This window comes from Molothrus aeneus, chromosome 30, assembly GCF_037042795.1.
Source record: "Molothrus aeneus isolate 106 chromosome 30, BPBGC_Maene_1.0, whole genome shotgun sequence".
Classification (NCBI taxonomy): Eukaryota; Metazoa; Chordata; class Aves; order Passeriformes; family Icteridae; genus Molothrus; species Molothrus aeneus.
This window is the reverse complement of record NC_089675.1, coordinates 2229197-2255127: the sequence shown is the minus strand read 5'-3', so window position 1 is coordinate 2255127 and position 25931 is coordinate 2229197. Positions and strand designations below refer to the sequence as shown.

General features: G+C 62.6%; 4 protein-coding genes across 4 annotated transcripts; 2 read left to right on the top strand and 2 right to left on the bottom strand.

Moving 5' to 3' along the window:
• Positions 1 to 196: 196 nt before the first annotated feature.
• On the top strand, positions 197 to 7389 carry CCDC65 (coiled-coil domain containing 65). The gene is made up of 9 exons (XM_066567809.1): positions 197 to 264; positions 668 to 795; positions 989 to 1156; positions 3239 to 3408; positions 3885 to 4023; positions 5313 to 5510; positions 6484 to 6702; positions 6773 to 6925; positions 7036 to 7389. Exons 2-9 carry the CDS (start codon positions 670 to 672, stop codon positions 7258 to 7260), a joined length of 1398 nt encoding a protein of 465 aa, XP_066423906.1. The 5' UTR covers positions 197 to 264; positions 668 to 669; the 3' UTR covers positions 7261 to 7389.
• A 205-nt stretch (positions 7390 to 7594) lies between these two features.
• Positions 7595 to 9610, bottom strand: FKBP11 (FKBP prolyl isomerase 11). The gene is made up of 6 exons (XM_066567854.1): positions 9453 to 9610; positions 8943 to 9008; positions 8199 to 8286; positions 8077 to 8110; positions 7915 to 7985; positions 7595 to 7830 (listed from the first exon to the last, which is right to left on the bottom strand). Exons 1-6 carry the CDS (start codon positions 9567 to 9569, stop codon positions 7613 to 7615), a joined length of 594 nt encoding a protein of 197 aa, XP_066423951.1. The 5' UTR covers positions 9570 to 9610; the 3' UTR covers positions 7595 to 7612.
• A 1769-nt stretch (positions 9611 to 11379) lies between these two features.
• ARF3 (ADP ribosylation factor 3) lies at positions 11380 to 15291 on the bottom strand. The gene is made up of 5 exons (XM_066567856.1): positions 15179 to 15291; positions 14221 to 14400; positions 13638 to 13748; positions 13433 to 13557; positions 11380 to 12422 (listed from the first exon to the last, which is right to left on the bottom strand). The coding sequence occupies exons 2-5, from the start codon at positions 14366 to 14368 to the stop codon at positions 12261 to 12263; spliced, it is 546 nt and encodes a 181-aa protein (XP_066423953.1). The 5' UTR covers positions 14369 to 14400; positions 15179 to 15291; the 3' UTR covers positions 11380 to 12260.
• Positions 15292 to 18045: 2754 nt separating this feature from the next.
• On the top strand, positions 18046 to 20280 carry WNT1 (Wnt family member 1). Its single transcript, XM_066567569.1, has 4 exons — positions 18046 to 18146; positions 18379 to 18659; positions 18846 to 19111; positions 19536 to 20280. Exons 1-4 carry the CDS (start codon positions 18046 to 18048, stop codon positions 20022 to 20024), a joined length of 1137 nt encoding a protein of 378 aa, XP_066423666.1. The 3' UTR covers positions 20025 to 20280.
• The last annotated feature ends 5651 nt before the right edge of the window (positions 20281 to 25931 follow it).

Here is a 25931-nt window from a genome sequence, read left to right as displayed (position 1 = left end):
GCCCATATATACCCCGCCGGCTGCGGGGCCCGCCCACGGCGGCGCCTGCCCGCCAATCAGCGCGGGGAATCCCGGAGCGCCGACCAATAGCAGAGAGGCAGAACCGGCGGGACACGCCCCGTGAGGGGGGGGGTGCGAGCGCGCTCTTGGCCGCCAGGGGGCGCCCGTGCGGGTCAGGGCGGAAGTGCCGCGGAGGCCCCGCCCCCTCAGCGGCCGTTGCCGGGAGACCGGAGGGACGCGCGAGCCGGGCCGGGACCGGAGCCGGTACCGGGGGCGGGACCCCAAACTGGGGGGAGGGAGACCCCATTGGAAGGGGCGGTGGGTGCTGGGGGAGCATAGGAGGGAGGGGGGTGAGCTAGGAGGGCTCTGGGGATGGGGATGGACAGCGGGAAATGGGCCCTGGGGCCTGGGGAGGGAGGTGGGGACAGGTCTAGGGGGGTCCCTGGAAGGGGAGAGGGGGCAAGGAGGGGTTGGTGGGGTCTGGGGGTGCTCTGAAGTGGAGGGGCAAGGAAATGGGCCTGGGGGAGCCTGGGGATGGAGGCAGAAGGTTATGGGGTGTGGGGTACCCCATAATGTGGGGAGCTGGGCAGGTGGAACAGGCCTTGGGGGGGACATGGAGGGGTCAGAATGCACACCCTGACCCCTCCTGCCGTGTCCCCTCCCCCAGCCATGGCGAGATCCCATCTCACTGCCCCCACATCAGCTGAGGCTGAGCTGCTGCTGCTGCAGAGACAAGCGCTGGTTGAGGAGGAGGAGGCCAAAATCAAGAGGGCGCTGCTCACCCGCTTCATGCAGGTCTGGGACCCCTCTGCAGCCTCCCCTGATCCCCTCCAAACTCCACCTCACTTTTCCCCAGCAAATTTCCTTAGCACTTTCCCCATCACCCCCACCAGGGCTGGGGCTGCCCCCGTTCTGCTGCACCCCCAGACAGCAGAGGCACCCCAAACCCACTCCTGCCCCTTGCCCACCTCCCACGGCCCCTCCACAGGAGAAGCTGAAACGGGAGGAGCAGAGCAGCACGTGGGGTCTCCACAAGGTCCGCACCCTCTGGCGCTCGGCCCAACGCAAGGCCAAGGACCAAGAGCTGCGCCAGGACATCGAGATCCTCAGCCAGACCTTCTCAAGGGTCATGGACTGCAAGGATGGCACCATTGAGGTGACTCTGTGTGGTGTTCACGTGCCCTCTGAACAGTGAGAAGCTGTGAGAATGTTCATGGTTTCAAATCCAAAGAGCTGAGTTTCAGGAGAAGGTCCATTCCCTGGAGATGTTGCTCTGTGACATCCCTGGTTGTCTGGGTTTGGAAAGACAGGAGTCTGCCAAGGAAGGCAGGAGCCTCCCCTAAATGGAGAATGGAAACCCCTGCCCCTCCAAATTGTTATAAATTTGAAATTAAGGGGTTTTCAGGCAAAAAATGTAGGAGCACAAATAACAGTTTGTCTTGGTTTGGAAAGACGGGTGTGTGCTAAGGAAGGCAGGAGCCTCCCCTAAATGGAGAATGTAAACCCCCTCCCTCCAAGTTGTTATAAATTTGAAATTAAGGGCTGTCAGGCAAAAATTATGGGAGCAGGAAATAACAATTCTTTCATAGGGAGGAAAATAAAAGCATAAAAGAAACAATGCAGTAAACTAGAACAACAGAGCCAGAGTCAGAACCCAACCTGACACCCTGTGGGTCAGGGTGTTGGTATCAGTCCCATTGGAATTGTGGCTGCAGCCCTCCTGCAGTGTCAGGGGTGGTTCTGCTGGAGCAGGGATCCTGTAGGAAAGGGTGGAGTCTTCCTCTGAGGATCCAGTGGAAGAAGAGGCAGCTGCTCCTCTGGGAATCCAGTGGAGAAGCTGTGCTGGTGTCCCAGAATCTCAAGATCATATCTGGGTATGAATGTTTGAAATCTCAGATTGTATCCAGGTAGGCATGTTTGAAATCTTAGATTAGATCCAGGTAGGAATGTTTGAAATACCAGATTGTATCTGGGTAGGAATGTTTGGAATCTCAGATTGTATCCAGGTAGGAATGTTTGAAATCTCAGATTGTATCCAGGTAGGAATGCTTGGCTCCTCCCTCTGGGCTCTCATCTCCCAATGGGATGCTGCAGTTCTTATCAGCCATGCAGGGACATTCAATAGCTGCTATCAGCAGATGTCCCCTCCTGAGTGAGGAGTGATTGTGGAAGAGATAAGGAAAACTGCCCACTTGACAAAAGACAGCTGCCATACAGATGGTGATAAATACATCTTGCCTTGCAATCTGGAACACTGCTGGTCCTTCCTGGTTCTGAAACAGACCTGCAGAGTCCTGAAACAGAGAACTGCCAAAGAAAATCATTAATAACTATTTAGAAATCCACCCAGCCAGCAGCTCTTTACCTTCTCCTGAAACTCAGCTGTTTGGACTTGAAGCAATGAACATCCTTTGCTTGTCTCACAGCTTCTCTCTGTTCAGAGGGCAGGTGAATACCACAGCTCTGGGGCTGGTAGGGTGGGGAGGGATGCCAGGAGGAGGGAAGAGATGAGAATCTTGACTCCATGATTCAGAAGGCTGATTTATTATTATATTATATTATATTATATTATATTATATTATATTATATTATATTATATTATATTATATTATATTATATTATATTATATTATATTATATTATATTATATTATAGTATAGTATAGTATAGTATAGTATTGTATATTATAGTATATTATAGTATATTATAGTATATTATAGTATATTATAGTATATTAGTATAATATATATTAAAAATATAAGAAATATATAAAATATATGATATATGTATTATGAGATATATATGCTATATATATCTTATATTTATCATATATTTTTATATATTTTTATATAAGATATATTTAAAAATAGATGATAAATATAAGATATATATTAAAATATATGATATATATTATACTGAAAGAATAGAAGGAAGGATTTCATCAGAAGGCTATCAAGGAAAGGAAAAAATGGAATTTTAGTAAAATCTTGTGACTGACCAGAGAGTCTGAGACAGCTGGACTGTGATTGGCCATTAATTAAAAACAACCAACATAAGACCAATCACAGATTCACCTGTTGCATTCTACAGCAGCAGATATTTATTGTTTAAATTTCATTTCTGAAGCCTCTCAGCTTCCCAGGAGAAAAACATCGTAACAAAATGATTTTCCATAAAATATATCTGTGACGGAGGAGGGTCTCAGGGAGCACATATAACCCCCCAAAAAAACTCCCCAGGCGCTGGTGATGGAGCTGAAGGAAGCAGAGGAGCAGCAGAACCGAGCCCTGAGCAGCCACCTGGACCTCACAGACCAACTGCTGCACCTCCAGCGCTGCCGCCTGGGCTACCTGGAGCGGGGCTTTAGTGCCCAGGTGGGCACCCTGAAGGCCGAGTTTGAGGCTGAGAGGTGTGGAATTTCAAGGAGTATTGGAATAATTACCAATATTGCCGTGCCTGAGCTTGTCTGGCCCTCGGTGCTGAACCAAATAGCAGCAACTGTGGTGTTTTCACCCCAGAGACACTTTTGGCCAGCTGGATGTTGCATCTGGGTGTGGTGATGTTCACAGGGGTCCCAGGACAAGGGAAGAGATGAGAATTTTTGGGCCCCTTCTGCCAAGCTGGCAGGGTCTGCTCTGCCCCTTGGAGCTGTCTGCAAGCAGAGGGTGTTGTTCCATCAAAAGGGGATCACCTTCAGCTGGCCACACCATTGCTTTCCAGTTGTTCAGTAACTAAAGTATCTCAAAGCTTGTTTTCATTTCAATCTCACTTATAGTTTCCATATTCTCACAATCTTTTGCCAGATAATCATATTTATAAGGCTTTCCTGTTTCATCTTCCCCAACAATGGAGGAAACCCCTTTTCCCCGCCTTGTGTCCCCACAGGAGGGCCATGCTGGAGCAGCAGGACTGGGAAAGCTGGGTCCTGCAGGAAATGGAGCTGGCCACGGAGCAGGAGCACGCCAGGAACGAGCAGGAGGCCTTGCTGAACTTCCAGAGTGCCCGGGACGACATCAAAAACAAGGCAAGGGAGCACAAGGGGGCATGGAGAGGCTGGCAGGGATGCCAGGGGAGGTTTGGGGGTAACCTGTTGTCTTGGTTTGGAAAGACAGGAGTCTGCTAAGGAAGGCAGGAGCCTCCCCTGAAATGGAGAATGTGAACCCTCCCCATCCCTCCAAATTGCTATAAATTTTAAATTAAGGGACTCTCAGGCAAAAAATATGGGAGCAGGAAATAACAGTTCTTTAATAGGGAAGGAAAAAAAAAGATAAAATAAACAATGCAGTGCACTAGAACAACACTGCCAGAGTCAGAACCCAACCTGACACCCGGTGGGTCAGGGTGTTGGTGTCAGTCCCATTGGAATTGTGGCTCAGCCCTCCTGCAGTGTCAGGGGTGGTTCTGCTGGAGCAAGGGGGATCTGTAGAGAAGGATGGATTCTGCCTCTGGAGATCCAGGGGAAGGAGAGGCAGCTGCTGTTCCTCTGGGGAATCCAGTGGAGAAGCTGTGCTGGTGTCTCAAAACCTCTGGATTCTATCTGGGTAGGAATGTTTGAAATCTCAGATTGTATCTGGGTAGGAATGTTTGAAATCTCAGGTTATATCTGAATAGGAATGTGTGAAATATCAGATTCCATCAGGTAGGAATGTTTGAAATATCAGATTGTATCCAGGTAGAAATTTTTGAAATCTCAGATTGTATCCAGGTAGGAATGTTTGAAATACCAGATTCTATCTGGGTAGGAATGTTTGAAATCTCAGATTCTATCCGGGTAGGAATGTTTGAAATCTCAGATTGTATCCAGGTAGAAATTTTTGAAATCTCAGATTGTATCCAGGCAGGAATGTTTGAAATCTCAGATTGTATCCAGGTAGGAATGTTTGAAATCTCAGATCATATCTGAATAGGAATGTTTGAAATCTCAGATTCTATCTGGGTAGGAATGTTTGAAATCTCAGATTATACCCAGGTAGGAATGTCTGAAATCTCAGATTCTATCCAGGTAGGAATGTTTGAAATACCAGATTCTATCCAGGTAGGAATGTTTGAAATATCAGATTGTATCCAGGTAGGAATGCTTGGCTCCTCCCTCTGGGCTCTCATCTCCCAATGGGATGCTGTAGTTCTTATCAGCCATGCAGTGACATTCAATAGCTGCTATCAGCAGATGTCCCCTCCCAAGGGAGGTGTGAATGTGGTCACTCAAAGAGACAGATAAGGCAAACTGCCCACTTGACAAAGGATAATCTGCCCTACAGATGGTAATTGAAAACACCTTGCCTTGCAATCCTCAACCCCCGTGTGTCCCCCCAGTGCTGGCAGGATCAGCAGTACAGCCGGCTGCAGCTGGGGGCCAGGCTGGAGGGGCTGTGGGAGCAGATCCAGACAGCCCGGAGGAACTACGCCCAGGCCACGGAGAAGAAGAAGGTGGAGTTTGAGGAGCTGAAGAGGAAGTGTGAGAAGACTTCCTGCGAGATTAACGCCCAGGCCAAGAGGCTGGAGAAGCTGCAGGTTTCGGCAGGGGTGCTGGGTGGTTGTGGGAGTGGGCTCACCCTTCATTCCCCACTCGTTTTTCCATGGAATCGTAGAATTGTTGAGGTTGGAAAGCCTCTGAGACCCATCAAGCCCAGCCTGGCACTGGCAAGGAGGTGACAACAGGCCAGGCTAAGCAGGGGCCTCCCAAGAGTTTGTGGAGCAGTGCCTGAGCCATGGAATCATGGAATTCTTGAGGTTGGAAAAGTCTCTACGACCATCAAGTCCAACTGTTCTCTCAGCACTGCCAGGGCCACCACTAAACCACATCCACGTGGTTTTTGAGCACTTCCAGGGACGTTGCCTCGACCAGTGCCCTGAACAGCCCATCCCAAAGCTGGGCCACCCTTTCCAAGAAGGAATTTTCCCCCATCCCAAAGCTGGGCCATTGTTTCCAAGAAGGAATTTTCCCCATCCCAAACCTGGGCCACCCTTTCCCAGTAGGAATTTTCCCCCATCCCAAAGCTGGGCCACCTTTTCCAAGAAGGAATTTTCCCCCATCCCAAAGCTGGGGGAAATTCCTCCTTTCCAAGAAGGAATTCCTCCTTTCCAAAAGGAATTTTCCCCATCCCAAAGCTGGGGGAAATTCCTCCTTTCCAAGAAGGAATTCCTCCTTTCCAAAAGGAATTTTCCCCATCCCAAAGCTGGGGGAAATTCCACCTTTCCCAGTAGGAATTTTCCCCCATCCCAAAGCTGAGCCACCCTTTCCAAGAAGGAATTTTCCCCATCTCAAAGCTGGGGGAAATTCTACCTTTCCCAGCAGGAATTTTCCCCCATCCCAAAGCTGGGCCACCATTTCCAAGAAGGAATTCCTTCTTTCCAAGAAGGAATTTTCCCCATCCCAAAGCTGGGCCACCCTTTCCAAGAAGGAATTTTCCCCCATCCCAAAGCTGGGCCATTGTTTCCAAGAAGGAATTTCCCCCAAGGGACTTTCCCTGCTGTTTTTCACCAGGACATGGTCACGGCCACCAGGGGCCAGATCGCGGCTCACCTGCGCAAGAGCGAGGAGCAAACTCAGCGCATCCGGGGCGATCGGGAGGACGCCCACCAGAAACTCCAAAAGCTCCGTGCCCAGGTCACCCAGGCCAGCGCCACGGCTCACACCCACCTGGTGACGCTCAGCTCTCAGTGCAGTGCCACCCTCAAGGCGCTGCAGCAGCTGGTGGAGAAGGTGAGTTGGGCACTGTCCCCGTGTCCCGCGTCCTGCTGTCCCCACCTGCCCTTCCTGATGTCCCCACCAGGCTCAGCGCCTCCTCCGCCTGGCTGAGCTGTGCCGCAGGCTGGAGACGGAAGAGGAGAAGGTGCTGCCCTTCTACCCCTCCTCACTGGGCGAGTTGGAGCAGCAAAAAGTCTGCAAGGTCCTGGAGGAGACGGCCAGCGAGCCCCTGGCACGGGTGAGGAGGCACCACCACGACCCTCAGGCTGTGATTCAGCCCTGGGGATGCCCCAGCTGGTGCTTGGGGCAGGATGGGGACCCCAAAGTCTCCCTGCTGCCTCCCCACAGGTCATGAAGGACTACATGGGGCTGGAGAGGTTCTGGCAGAGGTTCAACAAGGCCAAGCTGGAGGAGAAGGGGCTGGAGAGGGCACGGGCAGCCCTGGCAGACAGGAACCAGGAGCTAAGGAGGCTCCTCCAGCAGTACCTGGCGGGGGCTACAATCAACCAGAAGGTGCCCAAAGATCCCCATCCCCTCCTTACCACCAAGCAAAAGCCTCATCCCCAGAAATGAGGGGGGGAGCCACGCTCAGGGACACTGGGCATGGTGCACCCCAAGAGCTTCTGGGGAGGGGTCAACCTCCAGGACCCCTTTCCTGGCTCCACCAGCTCCAGATGAGGCTCCCTGGCAGACCTGCCTGGTGTTTGGGGACTCAGGGACTTCCTGGATATGCCTTAAAAGAGCAAAACTGCCTGAAAATGTGCTGCAGGGTGTTATTTCTGGGATTCATTGAGTCTGTCACCTGACAGGACCCATCAAGGCCCTGGGGCAGGCAGGGAGCTGAGGGGTGCACAGCCCCTTCCCACTGCCCTGTGCCCATCACTCTCTCAGGAAGAGCAACCACAGATGCCAAAAGGGGAAGGTTTTATTTCTTTTTAGCTTTGTTCCTCTTCTCCTCCTTCTGCTTTTTCTTGGAGAGCTTGGGGCTGCTGGCCTTGCGGTACAGGTGGAAGCCAATGAGGCCCAGCAGTGCTGGCACCAGCCCCAGGCACAGCAGTGGCACCACCTCGTTCAGCACCTTCTGCCAGTAACTGGCCCGGGCCAACGCCACCAGCTCCACCTCGAAGCGCAGCACAGCATCACCTGCAAGGGGGGCACAGCCTGAGCAAGGACCCCACAGAGACCCCACAGAGACCCCACAGGGACCCCCCTGAGGGCTGCACTCACCTGGGATGGTTGGGGGGGAGCCCCTTTTGCCGTAGGCTAAGTGAGGGGGGATGATGGCTCTGCGCTTCTCCCTGCCACGGTGACAGCGTTGGTGCCACAAATTTTGGTGGGGACACTGGGGAGGGGACACTGCCCACCCCCGTGTCCCCAATGTGCACTTACCCCACACACATGTCCAGCAGACTCTGCTCCAGGCCTGTGACAGAGTGGGGTGAGGGTGAGTGGGGCCGGTTGGGGTTACCCTGGTGACCCCCCAGCCCTGCTCCCCCTGGCCCCTCACTCACCAGGGATCACCTGGTGCTTGCCCAGCTCCACCTGCAGGGGGTCCCGGCTCAGCGAGGAGTCGATGATCCTGCCATCCTCCAGGGTGCCCTGTGTGGGGCATGGCCAGGGTCACTGCCACGGTCACCCCTGCATGGCTGCCAGTGTGTTCCCAGCGCTGCTCTGGGGTTGATCCCAGTCCCTGTGCCACCCCTCTGCTGATCCCAGTCCCTGCAGCCCCCCCTGTGCCATCCCTGTGCTGACCCCAGTCCCTGTGCCACCCCAGTGCCATCCCAGTGCTGATCCCAGTCACGGTACACTCTGGGTCACTCTGGTCCCAGTGCCAGGGCTATCCCAAGGTAATCCTCGGGCTGATCCCAGTGCCAGCCGTGCCCATGCCAGCCCCAGTGTCACCCCCGTGCCGCCCCAGGTGCCACCAGAGCCCATCCTGGGGCTGTCCCAGCCCGTGTCACCCCCGTGCCACTCCAGATGCCACCAGAGCCCATCCTGGCGCTGTCCCCATGCCATTCCCAGTGACACCATGGCACCATCCCCTCGTCCAGCCCTCATGCCCACCCCGCCACCACCCCTACGCTCACTCCGGTTCCACCCCGGTACCACCCCGGTACCGCCCCATTTCCCACCCCGGTACCACCCCGGTACCACCCCCGGTACCGCCCCGGTGCCGGTGCCGGTGCCGGTGCCGGTGCCCCCCGCCCCGCCCGCCGGGAGCGCAGTGCTGACGTGTTCCTCCCGCCCGTCCCCACCGTGTAGTGGATGTGCACCGTGTCCCCCGGCGCCGACAGCTCCGTGCAGCCCTCGGGAGGGGCCACCTGCAACGGGGAGGTCACGGAGAACCGGGACGGAGCCCCCTCCCCTCGGGATCCCCGCAGCCCCCGCGCCCGCGGCTCCCCCGAGCGCCCCGAGAGCCGAAGTCCCAGCCGGGCCCCCGGTTCTCGGTGCGCCGCCTTCCTCCGCCACAGCCCGGTGCTCCCGGTGCCCTCCCATGGCAGCCCGGTGCTCCCGGTGCCCCGTGGCTCCCTCCCGCCGCAGCCCGGGCCTCCCGGTGCCTCCTCCCCCGCCCCGTGCGCAGGCCGGGCTCCCCGGTGCCCCCCGAGCGGCACCGTCCCGCCGGTGCTCGGTGTCCCGCCGGTGCCGCCGGTGCCACCGGTCCCTCTCGGTGCCTGCCGGTCCCGCCCCGGTCCCAGCCTGTCCAAGGGGGCCGCGTGGATCCCCGGCGCCCGGTCCCCGGTTCCCCCGTTCCCTCCCGGGCTCACGATCGTTTCCAGCCGTAGCTCCCGGGAGCCGCTTTCGGTTTCGCTCTCGGCGGCGCGGGAGAGCGGCGGCGGCGGCAGCAGCAGAGCCAAGAGGAGCAGCGCGGCGGGGAACGGCATGGCCGGGCTGGCGGCGGAGGAACGGGCACCGGCACCGGGACCGCCCCCACACCCCGGCCCCGCCCCCGGGACCGCCCCCACACCGAGACCGGCCCCGGGACGGGCACCGGCACCTCCCCAGCGGAGCGGAAGGACGGAAGGATGCTCAGGACCGGCCCTGCCCCGGTGCCCGGTGCTCCGTGGGGACCTCGGCGGGCACCGGAGTCCGCCCCAGCCCGGGGACCGTCCCGGCGGCTTCGGCCCGCACCGACCGGGGGCTCCGGGTGAGGGTCAGAGACCGAGGGGATCAAACCGGAGGGTCCGGTTGGGTGCAGCCGCCGGTGTCCTGGCGGCGCCGGTGCCAGCAGGCGGCAGCACAGCCCGGGGAAACCGGCACCCACCGGGGCCCAGGACCCCTCCCCGGGTCCAGACCCCTTCTGCAGCACCCCACGGCTCCAGGCCATTCCTTCTCCTTCTCCTGACACTTCTGCAGCTCTTCCAAGGGAAACCGAGCCCGCGGGCCGGCTGGAGCCCGGTGGAACGGAACCGGCCCCAGGAGCCCCGTCCTTGGGGACAGGCAGCCCTTTTAGGACATCCCCTCGGTCCGTGGGGCACACGGTGGGCAGCCGGGATCTGCCGCCCCGTGTCCACGGGGACGGTCTCATTGGTGTCACCGGCCCCGGTGCCGCTCCGGGACGGTGACGATGCTGACGCCCGGTGCAGCTCCCGGACGACGGCATCGGCACGCCGGCCCCACCGGCGCACCCACATACCAGGCTCGGTTGCCGAGAGGTGGGGAAGCCGGGCTGGCGGCGGGGCCCGGGGCGTTAATGGGATTAGGGCCGCCGGGTCAGCCCTCGCCACACAAAGCCGTCGGTGCAGCCGGTGGGAACGCGTCGGTGCCGGCTCCGCTGCTCCCGCCCACCGGGGAGCCCCGGTGATCCACACTGAGCCCCCGGTGGAGCTCCCAGAGCCCCGGTTATCCCCAGTGCGGCTCCCCGGTATCATCTCCGTGGACCCCAGGGCAGTGTGGGGTACGGGTCACCTGCACTGGAGCACCCCCATGTCACCTCCATGGCCCCCAACCCACTGTGGGGTACGGGTCACCTGCACTGAAGCACCCCCATGTCACCTCCATGGCCCCCAACCCACTGTGGGGTACAGGTCACCTGCACTGAAGCACCCCCATGTCACCTCCAGGGCCCCCAACCCACTGGGGAGTCCTGGTCACCCCATTCTGGGCCCTGGTGCTGGCTCTGGTCACCCCATTCTGGGGTGCTGGGCCCTGGTCACCCCATTCTGGGCTCTGGTGCTGGTTCTGGTCACCCCATTCTGGGCCCTGGTCACCCCATTCTGGGCCCTGGCTCTGTCTCTGCAGCTCTCCCAGCCACCAGGGACCCCCCACCACAGCCCCCCAATGACACAGACATGGCCAAAAGCCCCTCCAGCCACCAGCCCAGAGGGGACACAGGGATGGGATGGCAGTGCCGGCCCCAAATGCCACTCAGCCCCCCTTAACCCATGCATGGGGGGGTGGGGGGTGACACAGGGAAGGGGTGGCAGGAGGGGGGGGCCAAGCCCCACTCGCGCCCATCCCAGCGCTGGCACCGTCCCCACGCCCCAGCTGGGATTAGCACTAATGGGATTTACCATTTCATCCAATATTCCCCTAAAGATGAGCCTGGGAAGTGGGGGGGGGCCTCACCCCCTGCCAGCCCCACCTCACCCCCCCCTCTCCCCGTTAAGCTCTTTCTAATTAAAGCCAGCCCAGGGCTGTCCATCACCGTCCCCTCGGCGGGACCCCCACGGAAGAAGAGACGAGGGGCAGAGCTACATAAAACATGTTTAATATCCAAGGGGGGGGGTCAGGGGGGGTCAGGGGAGGTCACCCACCGTCTCAGGCTCAGGGGGGGCTGGGGGGCTGAGAACACACGTCCCTGGACAGGGCAGAGCCGCAGCGACACGTCACACCAAGCACAGACCAGGGGTATAAATACGGTGCTGGGGAGGGGTGGGGGGCACAGAACGGGCTTGGGGGGGGCAAGGGGGGGACACTGTCCATCCGTGAGGGGCAGGGACATACAATCACTATGCTGGCATGGGGGGGAGAGGATGGGCAGGTGGCCAGGGTGAGGTGGGGGCCATGGCCAAAGGGACCAAAGAGGTCCTGGCAGCTCTGTGTCACTCCCACCTCTCTGTGAGGGTCACGCTGCGGGAAGGAGACCTGCCTCGAAGTGACATGGGGTGGGGGGGGGCCGGGGACGTGTGGAATGCCCAGGGGGGGCAAACAGGGCTGGGAGGGGGTGCTGGGAGGGTGGGAGAGGTGTATAATCCCAAATCCCCCCCCTCCCATGGCCCTGCTGCCCCCACATTTGGTCCAGAGGAAGGCGAGGGGTGCAGGAGGGACATGCATGGGGATGGGGTGTCCCCGGCCCCCCCAGGGCAGGGCAGTGCTGAGGTGGCCCCCCCACGCTCCCCCAGCCCCCATCCCACCCTGCCAGGGCTCTGCCCCTGCCCCCCTGGGCGTTATATAGAGCTCTAATTCCACGCACGCACACACGAGATCCGAGGGGAACCAGGGGGACCCCAAAAAAAGGCGAAAAACCCCACAGCAACCGGTGCCAGAAGAAAGCAAAACCCAACCGGGGCAGGGAGGGGGCGGCCGGGGGGGGCCCTGGCATGGCCCAGGGGGGGCACAGGGGGATCCCCCCTTCACTTCTTGTTCTTGAGCTGGTTGGCAAGCCAGTCGAGGCCCTCGTAGAGCCCGTCCCCGCTGGTGGCACAGGTGGCCTGGATGTACCAGTTACGGTGGCGCAGGGAGTGCAGCCCCAGCTTGTCCGTGATCTCCGCTGCGTTCATGGCGTTGGGCAGGTCCTGCAGCACACAAGGGAGATTACAGGAATGGATAGCAGCCCTCCATGCCCCTCCACGCCCCTCCACGGGGGCTGGCACCAGCCCTGATGCCATGGGAGTGGGCACAACTCTGCCACAGGGGAGCATCATCAGCCCTGAGGCTGCAGGAGGAGGGGGAATGTGCCAGGGGGATGTGAGACACCAGCCCTGGCACCACAGGCATGGCCAGGGCTGTGTTAAAGACCAGCCCTGGTGTTGTGGGGATGGCTCTGAGGGCTGCCACCATCCCTGGTGCCACAGGGAAGGCCACCATCATCGCTGGTGCCACAGGAATGCCCTGGGAGCCATCACCATCCCTGGTGCCAGGGGATAGCTCCGGAGGCCACCACCATCCCTGGTGACACAGGGAGGGCCACCACCATCCCTGGTGCCAGGGGATGCCCTGGGGGCCACCACCATCCCTGGTGCCAGGGGATGGCCTGGGGGCCACCACCATGCCTGGTACCACAGGCATGGCCCCAGGGGCCACCACCATCCCTGGTACCACCGGAATGCTCTGGGGGTCACCAACATCCCTGGTGCCAGGGGATAACGCCAGGGGCCACCACCATCCCTGGTGCCAGGGGATGGCCTGGGGGCCACCACCATCCCTGGTGCCACAGGGAGGGCCATTATCATCCCTAATGTCACGGGCATGGCTCCAAGGGCCACCACCATCCCTGGTGCCACCGGAATGCTCTGGGGGCCACCACCATCCCTGGTGCCAGGGGATGCCCTGGGGGCCACCACCATCCCTGGTGCCACAGAGAGGGCCATTATCATCCCTAATGTCACGGGCACGGCTCCAAGGGCCACCACCATCGCTTGGGGGCCACCACCATCCCTGGTGCCACAGGCATGGACGTGGCTCTGTCCCACAACCTCTTTGACGCCAGCCTTGATGCCACAGCACGTCCCACACCGGCCAGCTGCCCTGACATCCCGGGGATGTCTCAGCCCCAGCACCAGGCTCTCCCCACCCCCAGACCCACCTGCTTGTTGGCAAAGACGAGGAGGACGGCGTCCCTGAGCTCATCCTCCGCCAGCATCCGCATCAGCTCCTCCCGCGCCTCGTTCACCCGCTCCCGGTCGTTGCTGTCCACCACGAAGATCAGCCCTGGTCAGAGCAGAGGGCACCATCAGGGCTTCCTGTGGTGCTCCCCGAGTCCCCCCCACGCTGTCCCCTGAGACACCTACCCTGGGTGTTTTGGAAGTAATGCCTCCACAGGGGCCGGATCTTGTCCTGCCCACCCACATCCCACACGGTGAAGCTGATGTTCTTGTACTCCACTGTCTCCACGTTGAACCCTGCAGGGAGCGACAGCGGAGGGAAACTGAGGCACGGGGCAGCCACCAGCCCCTTCAAAGGAGCCCCCCTCAAGCCCACCCACCGATGGTGGGGATGGTGGTGACAATCTCCCCCAGTTTGAGCTTGTAGAGGATGGTGGCCCTGGTCACCCCATTCTGGGCCCTGGTGCTGGGCTCTGGTCACCCCATTCTGGGGTGCTGGGCCCTGGTCACCCCATTCTGGGGTGCTGGGCCCTGGTCACCCCATTCTGGGCCCTGGCACTGGCCTTGGTCACCCCATTCTGTGTCCTGGTCCTGCCCACCCACATCCCACACGGTGAAGCTGATGCTCTTGTACTCCACTGTCTCCACGTTGAACCCTGCGGGGAGCGACAGCGGAGGGAAACTGAGGCACGGGGCAGCCACCAGCCCCTTCAAAGGAGCCCGGATGGGGAGAAGTCTCTGCTCAGTGCCCCCCCTCAAGCCCACCCACCGATGGTGGGGATGGTGGTGACGATCTCCCCCAGTTTGAGCTTGTAGAGGATGGTGGTCTTCCCGGCAGCGTCCAGCCCCACCATCAGGATCCGCATCTCCTTCTTCCCAATCAGGCTCTTCAGCAGGTTCCCGAAGATGTTGCCCATGGTGACGGCGGCGCTGGCTCCGAGGCCGGATCCTGCGGGGGCATGGGGCAGGCTGGGGGAGGCCCTGAAATCTGCAGGGGTGGAGCTGAGGGGTCCCCCGCGCTTGGAGTGGGAGAGGGGGGGCTGCAGGAATTGGGGATCCTCATGTCCTGGGGGGATGCAGGGTTTGGGGGATGCCAGGATGCAAGGAGGTGGGGAGGGGGCTGTGCACTGTATGGGGGTGTCTGTGTGTGCAGCTCGGGGGATGCTGAGCCGGCCCCCCCGCTGCACCCTGCAGAAGGACAGCCCAGAACGCTGCACCGAGGGAAACTGAGGCAGGGCTGTCGCCCTCCTCCTGGACCCGACCCCTCCTCTGCACCCCCGACCTCCGCACGATGCCCCCATCACAGCAGCCTCACCGGAGGGGGAGGCCCCCATCACTCCCCCCCCACCACCGCAGCGCGCCCCTTCCCCCGCAGCGTGCGCAGCCCCCGCGCCCCCGGGACCCCCGAATCCACCGCTCCCCCGAATTCACCACCCCCCCACGACAGCGCGCCCCCAAACCCCCGCCTCCCCCCCCCGCACTGCGCCGCCCCCCCTTGCGCATCGCCCCCCGCCCCCGCCGCACCGCACGGCACCGCATCCCCCCCGCGCCCCCCGGTACGACCCCAACCCGCGGGAGCTCCGCGCCCCCGCCGCACCGGGCACCCGGCACTGCCTGCAGCCCCCCCCGCGCCGGTGCGGTGCCGACCCCCCCCCTCCCCGCGTATCCCCGCGCACCCCCCGGCGATGCCCGCGCCCCGCATCCCCGAGCGGCGCGGCCCCCCGCACCTGGTGCCGGTGCCGGTGCCGGTTCCGCCCCCGCCGCCGCTGACTCTGCACCGCTCCCGCCGCCGGAAGCGGAGGCCCCGATCGCGCCGATCTCGCGAGAGCGCCCGGTTAACCCCCCCCCTCCCCCCCCCCTCCCGCCGCCCCGCACCGCTCCCCGCAACCTCCCCCTCCCCTCCGGGACCGGGGGCGCGCACGGGAAGCGGCGGAGCGGGGGGGGGAGCGGGGGGTGCAATCGCGAGAGGCACCGGGCGTTACCATGGCAACGGCTGCAGCAGTGAGGGGGGGGGACACTGAGGGGGGGTCCCCCTGTGTCCCCTGTGTCGTCGTCTTCCCCCCCCCTCGCCATCAGCCCGGTCCTGGGGGCACCGGGACCCGCACCGGGAGGGCGGGGTGGGGATACGGGGAGAGCGGGGTCCCGGCTCTTCCGCCCCCGCCATGAGCACCGGGGACGCAGAGTCCCGACCGGGGGGGGGTCCCTGTGCTTCACGGGGGACGGGGACCCCCACACCGTCACGGGGGGACAGGCTGAGCACCCCCGCACCGTGCCGGTATGGTCGGTACGGAGGCTGCTCCGGTGCTCGCAGGCTGGGCAGGGCACGGGACGGGGCGCGGGGAACCCGCGGGTGCTTTCCCACGTCCGTCTGTCCCCGTTGTCCGCTTGTCCGTCGCTGCTCGGCGCCACGGGACAGGACGGATGCCCCCCGCTCCCAGGCAGGTACCGGCGGCCATCCCGGGGGTGCCGGGCAGCACCGGGCGCCCCGACGGCTGCGGGAACTGTTCCAGCGGCACCCCAGGACTGGGGGGATCCCGAGCACCGGGCCGCCGGACCGCCCTGGACTGCAGCAGAGAGGAGATGGAGGGAACGGGGGGGCTCGGGGCAGCGGACAGGGAGTGAGAGGAGCGGAGAGTCCCGGGATGGAGCGGGGGAGGCGAGGGCCGTGGTTGCGCCCCGCCGCTGGTGGCACAGCCCCGGGCAGGGCCCTCCCAGCCGCGCCCCGGGGCCTCCCCGCGGCCGCTGACCTCAGCCCCGGGAGCCCCGACGGGGCGGAGGCCCGAGGGCGTGGACACGGCCCGGCCCGGCCGGGAACCGGGGCGGGGGAGTCGGGAGCGCCGTGCTGGAGCAGACCCCGGCTCGGCCCTGGGTTCCTCCCGGGCCGGCGAAGGGGTGCGGGTGGGTGCCGGTGCGCGCCCCCCACCCCCGCCGCCGTCCCGGGGCTTTGTCCGTTCTTGAATTAAACTGGAGAGCGGCGGCCCCGGGCCGTGACGGGCCAGCGGGGCTAATCCGGCCCCGCATGACTGGTCCGGGGAAACCGCGGCGGGGGGATTACCCCCCCCGGTTCCCGCCCCAACGGGGGACTCAGCTCAGGGCCCCCGGCCCGTCGGGCCCCGCACTGGGGGCTTCACACCCACCCACAACCGGCCCGGGCGGGGGATGACGGGGACAGTCTTGTCCCAAGCGAGACCGGGCCAGCACCAGCCCTGCGTGCCCGTGTTCCGGCCGTGGGCACGTGCGGCCGCCACCATCCGAGCACCCCCTGCCCTTCCTTCTGTCCCCCGTCCCTCAATCCCTCCACCCCCCGGTCCATCCCTACCTCCGACACCGGGTACCGGCCCAGACTGGGCTCTCCGGGGCAGCGGGAGCCGTGCGGGGCCGTGCCGCGCCCACGCGGGTTGTAGGCACCGTTCACGGGGGTCCGGGGTGCCACCGGGGCAGCCCGGGACAACCCGGGCCCCAGCGGCTGGAAGAGGCTGTAGCCCCGTTCCACCGGGCACGGACTAGGACGGAACAGCGCTCCGTGGGCTCCGGAGGGGCTCCCAGCAGCCTCGACCGTCCCCGTCCCTGGGGACCGCACGTCGCGTCCCCCGGAAAGCCCCAGGACGGTGTCCCCGTGCGCCCTGGGTTGTCATGGAGCTCTGCCTCCCCCGTGCGCCCGGGACTGTCCCGGGAGATCCCGTCACTCCTTGCCCCTGTGTACCCCCGCTATCCCGGGACATCCCGGGCTATCCCCGCTCCCCGCTCCCTCCGTGCACCCGGAGCCGTCCGGGGCCGTCCCAGGTTATTCCGGGACCAGCTCCTCCTCGCACCGGGAGCTGTCGCGGGCCGGTGCCGGTGCCGGTGCCTGTAGAACGAGTGCGCGGGACGGCGGGGAAGGCGGGGGGCGGCAGCCGGGAGCTCTGGGCACGGGGCCGGGGCGCAGCCACCCCGCCGGGCTAATCCGGGCCGTGACGGACAGCCCCGGCGCCGCCGCTCCCGCCGCCCCGTAAGAGATGCCGCAGCTCCGCCGCTCCCCATTGTTAGGGCGAGGACGCGGGGAGGCCCCGCGCGGCGGGACCGGCCCACGGGGACCCTCCGCGCCGCCCCTATAAGAGGGAAGGGGCTGGAAGATGCTCCCGGGTGCTGAGCGCTGTGCACCCGCCGCGCCGAGCCGAGTCCAGCCGTGCCGGCTCCCCGGGGAGCTGCCGGTACCGACTACCCGCACCGGGTACCGCGCACGCATCGCCGAGAGCCAACAGCGGTACCGACACCGAGTACCGCGCACAGAGTGCCGAGCGGCGGCTCCCCAGAACCGGCACCGCCAACGGAGCGCCCGACGCCGCGCTCCAGGGCCCGGTCAGCGTGCGCTGGGCACCGCACCCCCGACGCCGCGCCCCGGCCACCGGCTGCAGCCCGGTGGCGGCGGCGGTGCCGGCCCGCCCGCCCGCCCGGCGCTCCCCGCGTCCCCCCGCGGCCGTCCTCATCTCGGAGCCGCCCCGCGCGTCCGGAAACACGCGTGGATGTAGCGGCCGGGCCGGGGGCTCTGCGGCACCATAAATACCGGGACGGCCGCTCGCCCGCGCACTCTGCCGGGGCTCCCGGGGCCGGAGCCATGCGCGCCGCCGCGCTGGGGCTGGCGCTCCGGGCACTCTGGGCTCTGGCCCTCTCCTCCCTCTCCAACACGCTGGCAGTGAACAACAGCGGGCGGTGGTGGTGAGTCGGACAGCACCGGCACCGGCACCGGTACCGGCACCGGGGTGGTGAGGCGGGAGGGCGGGGCTGGGACAGGCACAGCAGGGACTGCCCTGTAGGCAGGAATGGGGCGTGTGGGGGGACACGGGGCTGCGATCTCCGATTGGGATCCCTCCAGGGGATGCTGCGGTCGCACCGAGGAGCCTGCAGGGAGGTTGAGGTGAGGAGGGAGGCGCTGGGGACGCCCCGCTAGTGGTCACCATCCCCACCTGTGCCACAGGGGCATCATCAATGTGGCCTCGTCTACCAACCTGCTGACAGACTCCAAGAACGTGCAGCTGGTGCTGGACCCCAGCCTGCAGCTGCTGAGCCGAAAGCAGCGCAAGCTGATCCGGCAGAACCCCGGCATCCTGCACAGCGTCAGCTCCGGCCTCCAGACCGCCATCAAGGAGTGCAAGTGGCAGTTCCGCAACCGCCGCTGGAACTGCCCCACCTCCCAGGGCCCCAACATCTTCGGCAAAATCGTCAACAGGGGTGAGGCTGGGGGGCAGCACGGGGGTCCCCCAGACCTCCTCCACGCACCCCCAAGTTGGGATGCTCATCAAAGCGGCCCTGGTTTGCTATGGGGCATCACCAGCCCGTCGTGATGGAGGGTTGGGGGTGCCAGGGGGTACCCCCTCCCCATCCTGGCAGCATCCTGAGGCCCCGCTCCCTCCACAGGCTGCCGGGAGACAGCGTTCATCTTTGCCATCACCAGTGCTGGCGTGACACACTCGGTGGCCCGGTCGTGCTCAGAGGGGTCCATCGAGTCCTGCACCTGTGACTACCGGCGCCGCGGCCCTGGGGGCCCTGACTGGCACTGGGGGGGCTGCAGTGACAACATCGACTTCGGTCGCCTCTTTGGGAGGGAGTTTGTGGACTCCAGTGAGAAGGGCCGGGACCTGCGTTTCCTCATGAACCTGCACAACAACGAGGCCGGGCGCATGGTGAGGGTGCTGGGGGCTTGGTGAGGGCACTGGGGTGGGCACAGAGATGAGCACGGCCACCAAGACCTTCAGCCTGTTCTGGGGGCAGTTGGAGATGGGTTTCATTCTTGTCTTTGGGATAAATGATGTCTGAGCGATGTGACAGTGCAGAAACGAGGGATGTAGGAGCACAGTGGTCCCCAAGGGAGTCCCAGGCTGCTCACAAAACCCCAAATCCCCCTTTCCTTCCAGGAACAGAGATGAGCACAACCACCAAGACCTTCAGCCTGTTCTGGGAACAGTTGGAGATGGGTTTTGCACTTGTCTTTGGGACGAGTGATGTCTGAGTGATGTGACAGTGCAGAAATGAGGGGTGTAGAAGCACGGTGGTCCCCAAGGGAGTCCCAGGCTGCTCACAAAGCTCCAAATTCCCCTTTCCTTCCAGACTGTCTTCTCAGAGATGCGCCAGGAGTGCAAGTGCCACGGCATGTCGGGCTCCTGCACCGTCCGCACCTGCTGGATGCGGCTGCCCACCTTCCGTGCCGTGGGCGACGTCCTCAAGGATCGCTTCGACGGCGCTTCCCGCGTCATCTACGGCAACAAGGGCAGCAACCGGGCATCACGGGTGGAGCTGCATCACTTGGAGCCCGAGAACCCGGCCCACAAACCCCCCTCGCCCCACGACCTCGTCTACTTCGAGAAATCGCCCAATTTCTGCACCTACAGCGGGAAGATGGGCACGGCAGGCACGGCCGGGAGGTTCTGCAACAGCTCCTCACCGGGGCTGGATGGGTGCGAGCTGCTGTGCTGCGGGCGCGGGTACCGCACGCGCACCCAGCGCGTCACCGAGCGCTGCAACTGCACCTTCCACTGGTGCTGCCACGTCAGCTGCCTCAACTGCACCAACACCCAGGTGCTGCACGAGTGCCTGTGAGCTGCCCCAGGACCGCCCTGCCCGGCCCCGGAGGGGGTCAGCGCCACCCACCCCCCATGACGGGTGCCCGGCTGGATTGAAGGCACCCATGGGTGGGGGTGTGGATGTGTCCCAGGGACCCCCATCCTGCCATGGGTGGGCTCAGTGCCAAGCACCTTGCCGGCCACTCCCCGGCTCCACGGGGTCACTTCTTGCTGTAAATAAAATATTTATTGTGGACGGTTCGGTGCTGCCGCCCCCACCCTGCTTCACTGGCCCCAGGCCCTGTTTTTTGTAATTAAAGATAATAATAATTAATAATAATTAATAATGATGATGCTTTGTTACAGGTGTCATTGATAGCCTTTAGAGAAGAATAAAGAATATATTTTTATCAGTCCTGCCCTGATTCGTGTCTGGGGGGTGGCTGGGGGAAGGAGGGGGGACACCAATGCATCCCAGACTGTGGGGTGTGCTGTCCATCTGTCCATCCATCACTTCTCCATCCCCTCACCTCCCCATTCCACGTCCATCAGCCTCTCCGGCTGCTGTCTGTCCATCTCTCTCCTCCTTCCCTCCACTGTCTGCCATCCCCTCCCCGCAGACCCCCTTCCTTCTCCCGCTGTGCCCGTCTCCATCGCAGCCGTTCCCGCCGCCGCCGCTCCCGGCCGGGCCCGTCCAATCCCCACGGCTGCGGCGCCCATCACCATGGCACCTTGACTGCAGCATCTCCGATGCTGGAATTTGCCGGGGCGGTCGGGCTGGTGCCGCCGAGGCCGGGAGTTGGGAGCGGCCCCGGGAGGTACAAGACGACAGACAGGGAATGAGCATCGTCCATCACCGCTACCGGCCGGGGCTGACGGCTCCCCTCGGCTCCGGGGGAAAAGCAGGGCCGGGGGAGGGCACTGGGGTTACCGGGGCAGGGGCCAGAGGGGACAGAGATGGCCACTGGCCCCACAAACAGCCCTACATCCATGTGTGACCACAAGAGAAATGATGTGGCAAAGGGGGGGGGCAGGTGTTCTGCTGGCATGGGATGGGCACCTCTCTGGGACAGGCTTCCCTCCGGATGGGCATCCCTCTGGAATGGGCATCCCATCAGAATGGGCATCCTCTTGGGACAGTCCTCCCACTGCAGTGAGCACCCCACCAGGATGGGAATTTAGCACGCAGGACATGCCCTGAGATGGGTTTTTCCCTGGGCTAAGCATCCCAAAGGGGTGGGCATATCCCCAGAAGGGGCATCCTTGGGAAGGGCATCCTTTTGGGACAGGCATCCCACGGGGATGGGCACAGGGTCCCACACATTCCCCCTGCATCGTGACTTCACACTTGGGGATATCAAAAACTCCCTTCCTGTGTCTGGGGGACACCCAGCCCGGTGCCCCGGGGGTCCCCAGAGCCTGGGCTCCCCCCAGAGCCGGGAACCTCTCGGGGCCCCTGAGGCTGCACCGCATCAAAGGCTGCGGGATGACGCTGCCACCACCCGAAATATCCCGCGGAGCCGATAGTGGAAAAGTTGATGTTTAGACTCAAAGGAGGGGGGGAAAAACACCCTGGGGGCCCCCGCCAAGGTCAAAACACAGCCCAGCGTGGAGAATAAAATACCAAAAGGCAAGGAAAACGCCTGGAAAGGAACACAGCCCGAAATAACCCTCCGAGCATCTCCCGCCTGCCGGGTTATCTGCCTGCTAAATTCTGCTCCTGCTTCAGCATGAAAATAGCCTGTTTTCCTGCGGTAGGAGTCAGGAATATAGATAATGACATTCTTATAAGTCACCTCTGTTACTCAGCTTTTCCTGTGTGTCCTGCTGGGCACCTCGGGCAGCCGCGACCCCCAGGTGGGCAGGGGCACCCTGGGCACGGGGCACAGACGTCCCCGGCTTGGACAAATATTCCTGGGTGCTGGAAATAGCTGCTGTGGGACAGAGGAGGGACAGGGCCAGCAGCAGGGCCAGGGAGAGGGCGGTGCCATCCTGCAGCAGGCTGTCACATCTGGGAAGCTGGGTAACAGCTGGATGGTGGCCACAAGCTGTGCCTGATGAGGGATGGGACAGCCCCGTTCAGGGATGGGGTGCAGGGGGGCCCTGCCTGGGGCTGTGGGACAGGATGACACACAGAAGTGCAGGACAGAGGGACAGGGGTGCTTCCAAGACAGAGGAAAGATGTCATTCCCAGAAATGTGGGACACTGGGACAGGACAGTGCCCAGTGGTGCAGGACAGAGGGACACAGCCATGCCCAGGGGTGCAGGACACTGGAATGGTGGCATTCCACAAAGTGCAGGACAGAAAGACAGGACAATGCCCAAAGTTTCTGGACAGAGGGACAGGAAGACACAGAGAGATGCAGAACAGAGCCGTGCCTAGAGGTGTGGGACAGAGGGATGGTGTCACTCCCAGAGGTGCAGGACAGAAGGACAGGACAGTGCCCAGAGGTGTAGGACAAAGGAATTGTATCATTCCCAGAGGAGCAGGACAGGACAGGACAGTGCCCAGAAGTGTGGGGCAGGAGGACCCTGTCATTTCCAGAAATGCAGGACAGAAGGACAGGACAGCATCCAGAGCTGCAGGACAGACAGACAGAGCTGTGCCCACCTGGCCCCATCCCACCTGCGGGACCGTCCCCATCCCCTCCCATCCCCTCCCATCCCCTGTCACCATCACCAGCGGCACAGCCCCGTCCCGGCTCCCCTCGCCTCCGGTCGATGCGGACCCGCGTCCCGCCAGCTCCCGGCTGGTCCGGCCGCCCCCTCCCATCCGCCGCATTCCTCCGGCGCGGGGCCAACGCGCCCAGCAACGGTGGCAGCGCTGGCCTCTAATCCCCGGGCATGCCAGCCCCGGGGGGACCGTCGCCGTCACCCACTCCCTGATAGGTGACCAATGCCCGAGACGAACAATTAGGGACAAAGCGGAGCCGCCGGGGGCTAACGCCGGCCTTCACGGGTGCCTTGTGCGGCATTCGGCGGGTTTAATGAATTGTCCATCAATCCTTTCAGCTCCGCTCGCCCGGGCTGGATTAATCTGAGAAGCCGCAGTGGGGAAGGAGCCGCTAAGCCTGTATTTATTACTCTGCCATTGTAACTAATTGAGGTAATTATCTGTGACTCCAACCCCGCGCAACAATGCCGCATTCACCGGACCCTTCCCACCGGCTCCTCGCACGGCCTGGGAGAGCCGGCACCGCGGGCAGGGACACGGGGACACTCTGGGGACGGTGGGATGGGGAGCCGGGTGTAACCAGGTGACACCGCGCTGCGGGGACACGGACAGTGCTGCTGGCACGCGTGGGATGTGGCACGGCCGGTGCCAGCTGCATGTGAGGGTCACGGCTCTGCGGGGACCAACAGCAGCACACACATGGACACAGATCTCTGGGGACATCATTGTCACACGAGGGTCACAGCTCGCTGCGCTGGCACATACGTGGATGCGGTTCCTTTGGGACATGGCATGGCCGGTGCCAGCTGCACGTGTGGGTCACAGCTCTGTGGGGACAATGCCAACAGCAGTGCACACATGGACACAGATCTCTGGGGACATCATTGTCACCAATGACACATAAATGTCACAGCTTGCTGGGGACACCGCCAGCACTGGCACATACATGGATGTGGTTCCTTTGGGACATGGCATGGCCAGTGCCAGCTGCACCTGTGGGTCATGGCTCTGCAGGGACACTGCCAATGGCAGCCCACACATGGACACAGATCTCTGGGGACACCGTTGTCACCAATGACACATAAATGTCACAGCTTGCTGGGGACACCGCCAGCACTGGCACATACATGGATGTGGTTCCTTTGGGACATGGCATGGCCAGTGCCAGCTGCACCTGTGGGTCATGGCTCTGCAGGGACACTGCCAATGGCAGCCCACACATGGACACAGATCTCTGGGGACACCGTTGTCACCAATGACACATAAATGTCACAGCTGGCTGGGGACACCGCCAGCACTGGCACATACATGGATGTGGTTCCTTTGGGACATGGCATGGCCAGTGCCAGCTGCATGTGAGGGTCACGGCTCATGCGGGGACACTGCCAGCAGCAGCACACATGGACACAGATCTCTGGGGACATCGTTGTCACACGAAGGTCACGGCTGGCTGGGGACACCGCCAGAGCTGGCACATACATGGACAGGGCTCCTCTGGGACATTGCCAACACCAGTGACACATGAGACACTGCTCTCTGGGGACGCCAGTCACCACCAGTGACACACACGGGTTGTGGCTGTCTGGGAACAGCAGCAGCAGCACACACACACACATGGGGACAGGTCTGTGGTGACATCGCTGTCACAAGTGACACACAAGGCTCTCAGACACCACCATCACCCACGACACATGTGGGTCACGGCTCTCTGGGATCACAGCCAGAGCTGGCACAGCCCTCTGGGGACACCACCGTCACCGGTGACACACGAGGGTCACAGCTCCCTGTGGGGACACCGCCACCGCCAGCCCCGGTGACACACCGGACAGCGCCGGCACGGATGTCACACGTGGCTGACGGTTCTTTGGGGACACAGCACCGCTCCCGGGGCTGGCAGGACCCCCGGTGCCCCCCGGTGCCCCCGGTGCCCCCCGGTGCCATCGGTCACCGGCTGCGCTGCGACATCTGGCGGCCACGGGCGACAGCGCGTCCCTCTCCGGGGGCTCCGGTACCGGGCGGGACCCCCCGGTCCCAGGCACTGACGCCCCCACGGGCTGAGCCCCCGGTGGCCCCGGGGGGACCCCAGACTGCGGCGAGGTTCGGGTGCCCCGGGGGTGCCGGGGGAAGGCGCTGGCGCCGGCGCAGCCCGAATTAGAAGGTGATTTTGGTGATTTTCCCGGCGGGGAGCGGCTTTGGGCAGGAGCTGATCCCACGGGAAGGGCAGCGCCGCTGCCCCCGCGTCTGGGACACCCCGCGCCACGCCGGGCACCGCGCCGGGGCATGACGAGCTGTGCTGGGCTGTGCCAGGCTGTGCTGAGCCGTGCCAGGCTATGCCAGCCTGTGCCAGGCCGTGTTAGTTTGTGCTGAGCCGTGCCAGGCTATGCCAGCCTGTGCCAGGCCGTGTTAGTTTGTGCTGAGCCGTGCCAGGCTGTACCAGCCTGTGCCAAGCAGTGTTAGTTTGTGCTGAGCCGTGCCAGGCTGTACCAGCCTGTGCCAAGCAGTGTTAGTTTGTGCTGAGCCGTGCCAGGCTGTACCAGCCTGTGCCAAGCTGTGTTAGTTTGTGCTGAGCCGTGCCAGGCTGTACCAGCCTGTGCCAAGCCGTGTTAGTTTGTGCTGAGCCGTGCCAAGTTATGCCAGGCTGTGCCAAGCCGTGTTAGTTTGTGCTGAGCCGTGCCAGGCTGTACCAGCCTGTGCCAAGCCGGGTTAGTTTGTGCTGAGCCGTGCCAGGTTATGCCAGGCTGTGCCAAGCTGTGTTAGTTTGTGCTGAGCCGTGCCAGGTTATGCCAGGCTGTGCCAAGCCGTGTTAGTTTGTGCTGAGCCGTGCCAGGTTATGCCAGGCTGTGCCAAGCTGTGTTAGTTTGTGCTGAGCCGTGCCAGGCTGTACCAGCCTGTGCCAAGCCGTGTTAGTTTGTGCTGAGCCGTGCCAGGCTGTACCAGCCTGTGCCAAGCCGGGTTAGTTTGTGCTGAGCCGTGCCAGGCTGTACCAGCCTGTGCCAAGCCGTGCCAAGTCGCAAAGAGCTGTTCTGGTGCTGGCCATGCCATGCTGTGCCAAACTGAGCCATGCCAGGCTATGCTAAGGTGTGCCAAGTTGTGCCCAGCCGTGATCAGCCGTGCCAAACAGGCTGTGCCAAGCGTTCTGGGCTTTGCCAAGCCGTGCCGAGCTGTGCTGAGCCGTGTCAGGTGGCATCAGGCTGTGCCAGGCTCTGCCAGGCTGCACTGAGCTGTTCCTTGCCATGCAAAGCCGTGCCAAGGCTGCTGAGTCGTGCTTG

Bases quoted from the DNA above. Each gene is read 5' to 3' on its own strand.
- CCDC65 (XM_066567809.1), top strand. From the start codon at position 670: ATGGCGAGATCCCATCTCACTGCCCCCACATCAGCTGAGGCTGAGCTG. The intron at 796-988 runs GTCTGGGACCCC...GCCCCTCCACAG, and splicing joins TGCTCACCCGCTTCATGCAG to GAGAAGCTGAAACGGGAGGA. The intron at 5,511-6,483 runs GTTTCGGCAGGG...GTTTTTCACCAG, and splicing joins AGAGGCTGGAGAAGCTGCAG to GACATGGTCACGGCCACCAG.
- FKBP11 (XM_066567854.1), bottom strand. From the start codon at position 9,569: ATGCCGTTCCCCGCCGCGCTGCTCCTCTTGGCTCTGCTGCTGCCGCCG. The intron at 8,111-8,198 runs GTGAGTGAGGGG...ACTCTGTCACAG, and splicing joins CAAGCACCAGGTGATCCCTG to GCCTGGAGCAGAGTCTGCTG. The intron at 7,831-7,914 runs GTGAGTGCAGCC...CCCCCCTTGCAG, and splicing joins CTCCCCCCCAACCATCCCAG to GTGATGCTGTGCTGCGCTTC.
- ARF3 (XM_066567856.1), bottom strand. From the start codon at position 14,368: ATGGGCAACATCTTCGGGAACCTGCTGAAGAGCCTGATTGGGAAGAAG. The intron at 13,558-13,637 runs GTAGGTGTCTCA...TGCTCTGACCAG, and splicing joins TTACTTCCAAAACACCCAGG to GGCTGATCTTCGTGGTGGAC. The intron at 12,423-13,432 runs GTGGGTCTGGGG...TGTGTGCTGCAG, and splicing joins TCGTCTTTGCCAACAAGCAG to GACCTGCCCAACGCCATGAA.
- WNT1 (XM_066567569.1), top strand. From the start codon at position 18,046: ATGCGCGCCGCCGCGCTGGGGCTGGCGCTCCGGGCACTCTGGGCTCTG. The intron at 18,147-18,378 runs GTGAGTCGGACA...ACGCCCCGCTAG, and splicing joins AACAACAGCGGGCGGTGGTG to TGGTCACCATCCCCACCTGT. The intron at 18,660-18,845 runs GTGAGGCTGGGG...CTCCCTCCACAG, and splicing joins CGGCAAAATCGTCAACAGGG to GCTGCCGGGAGACAGCGTTC.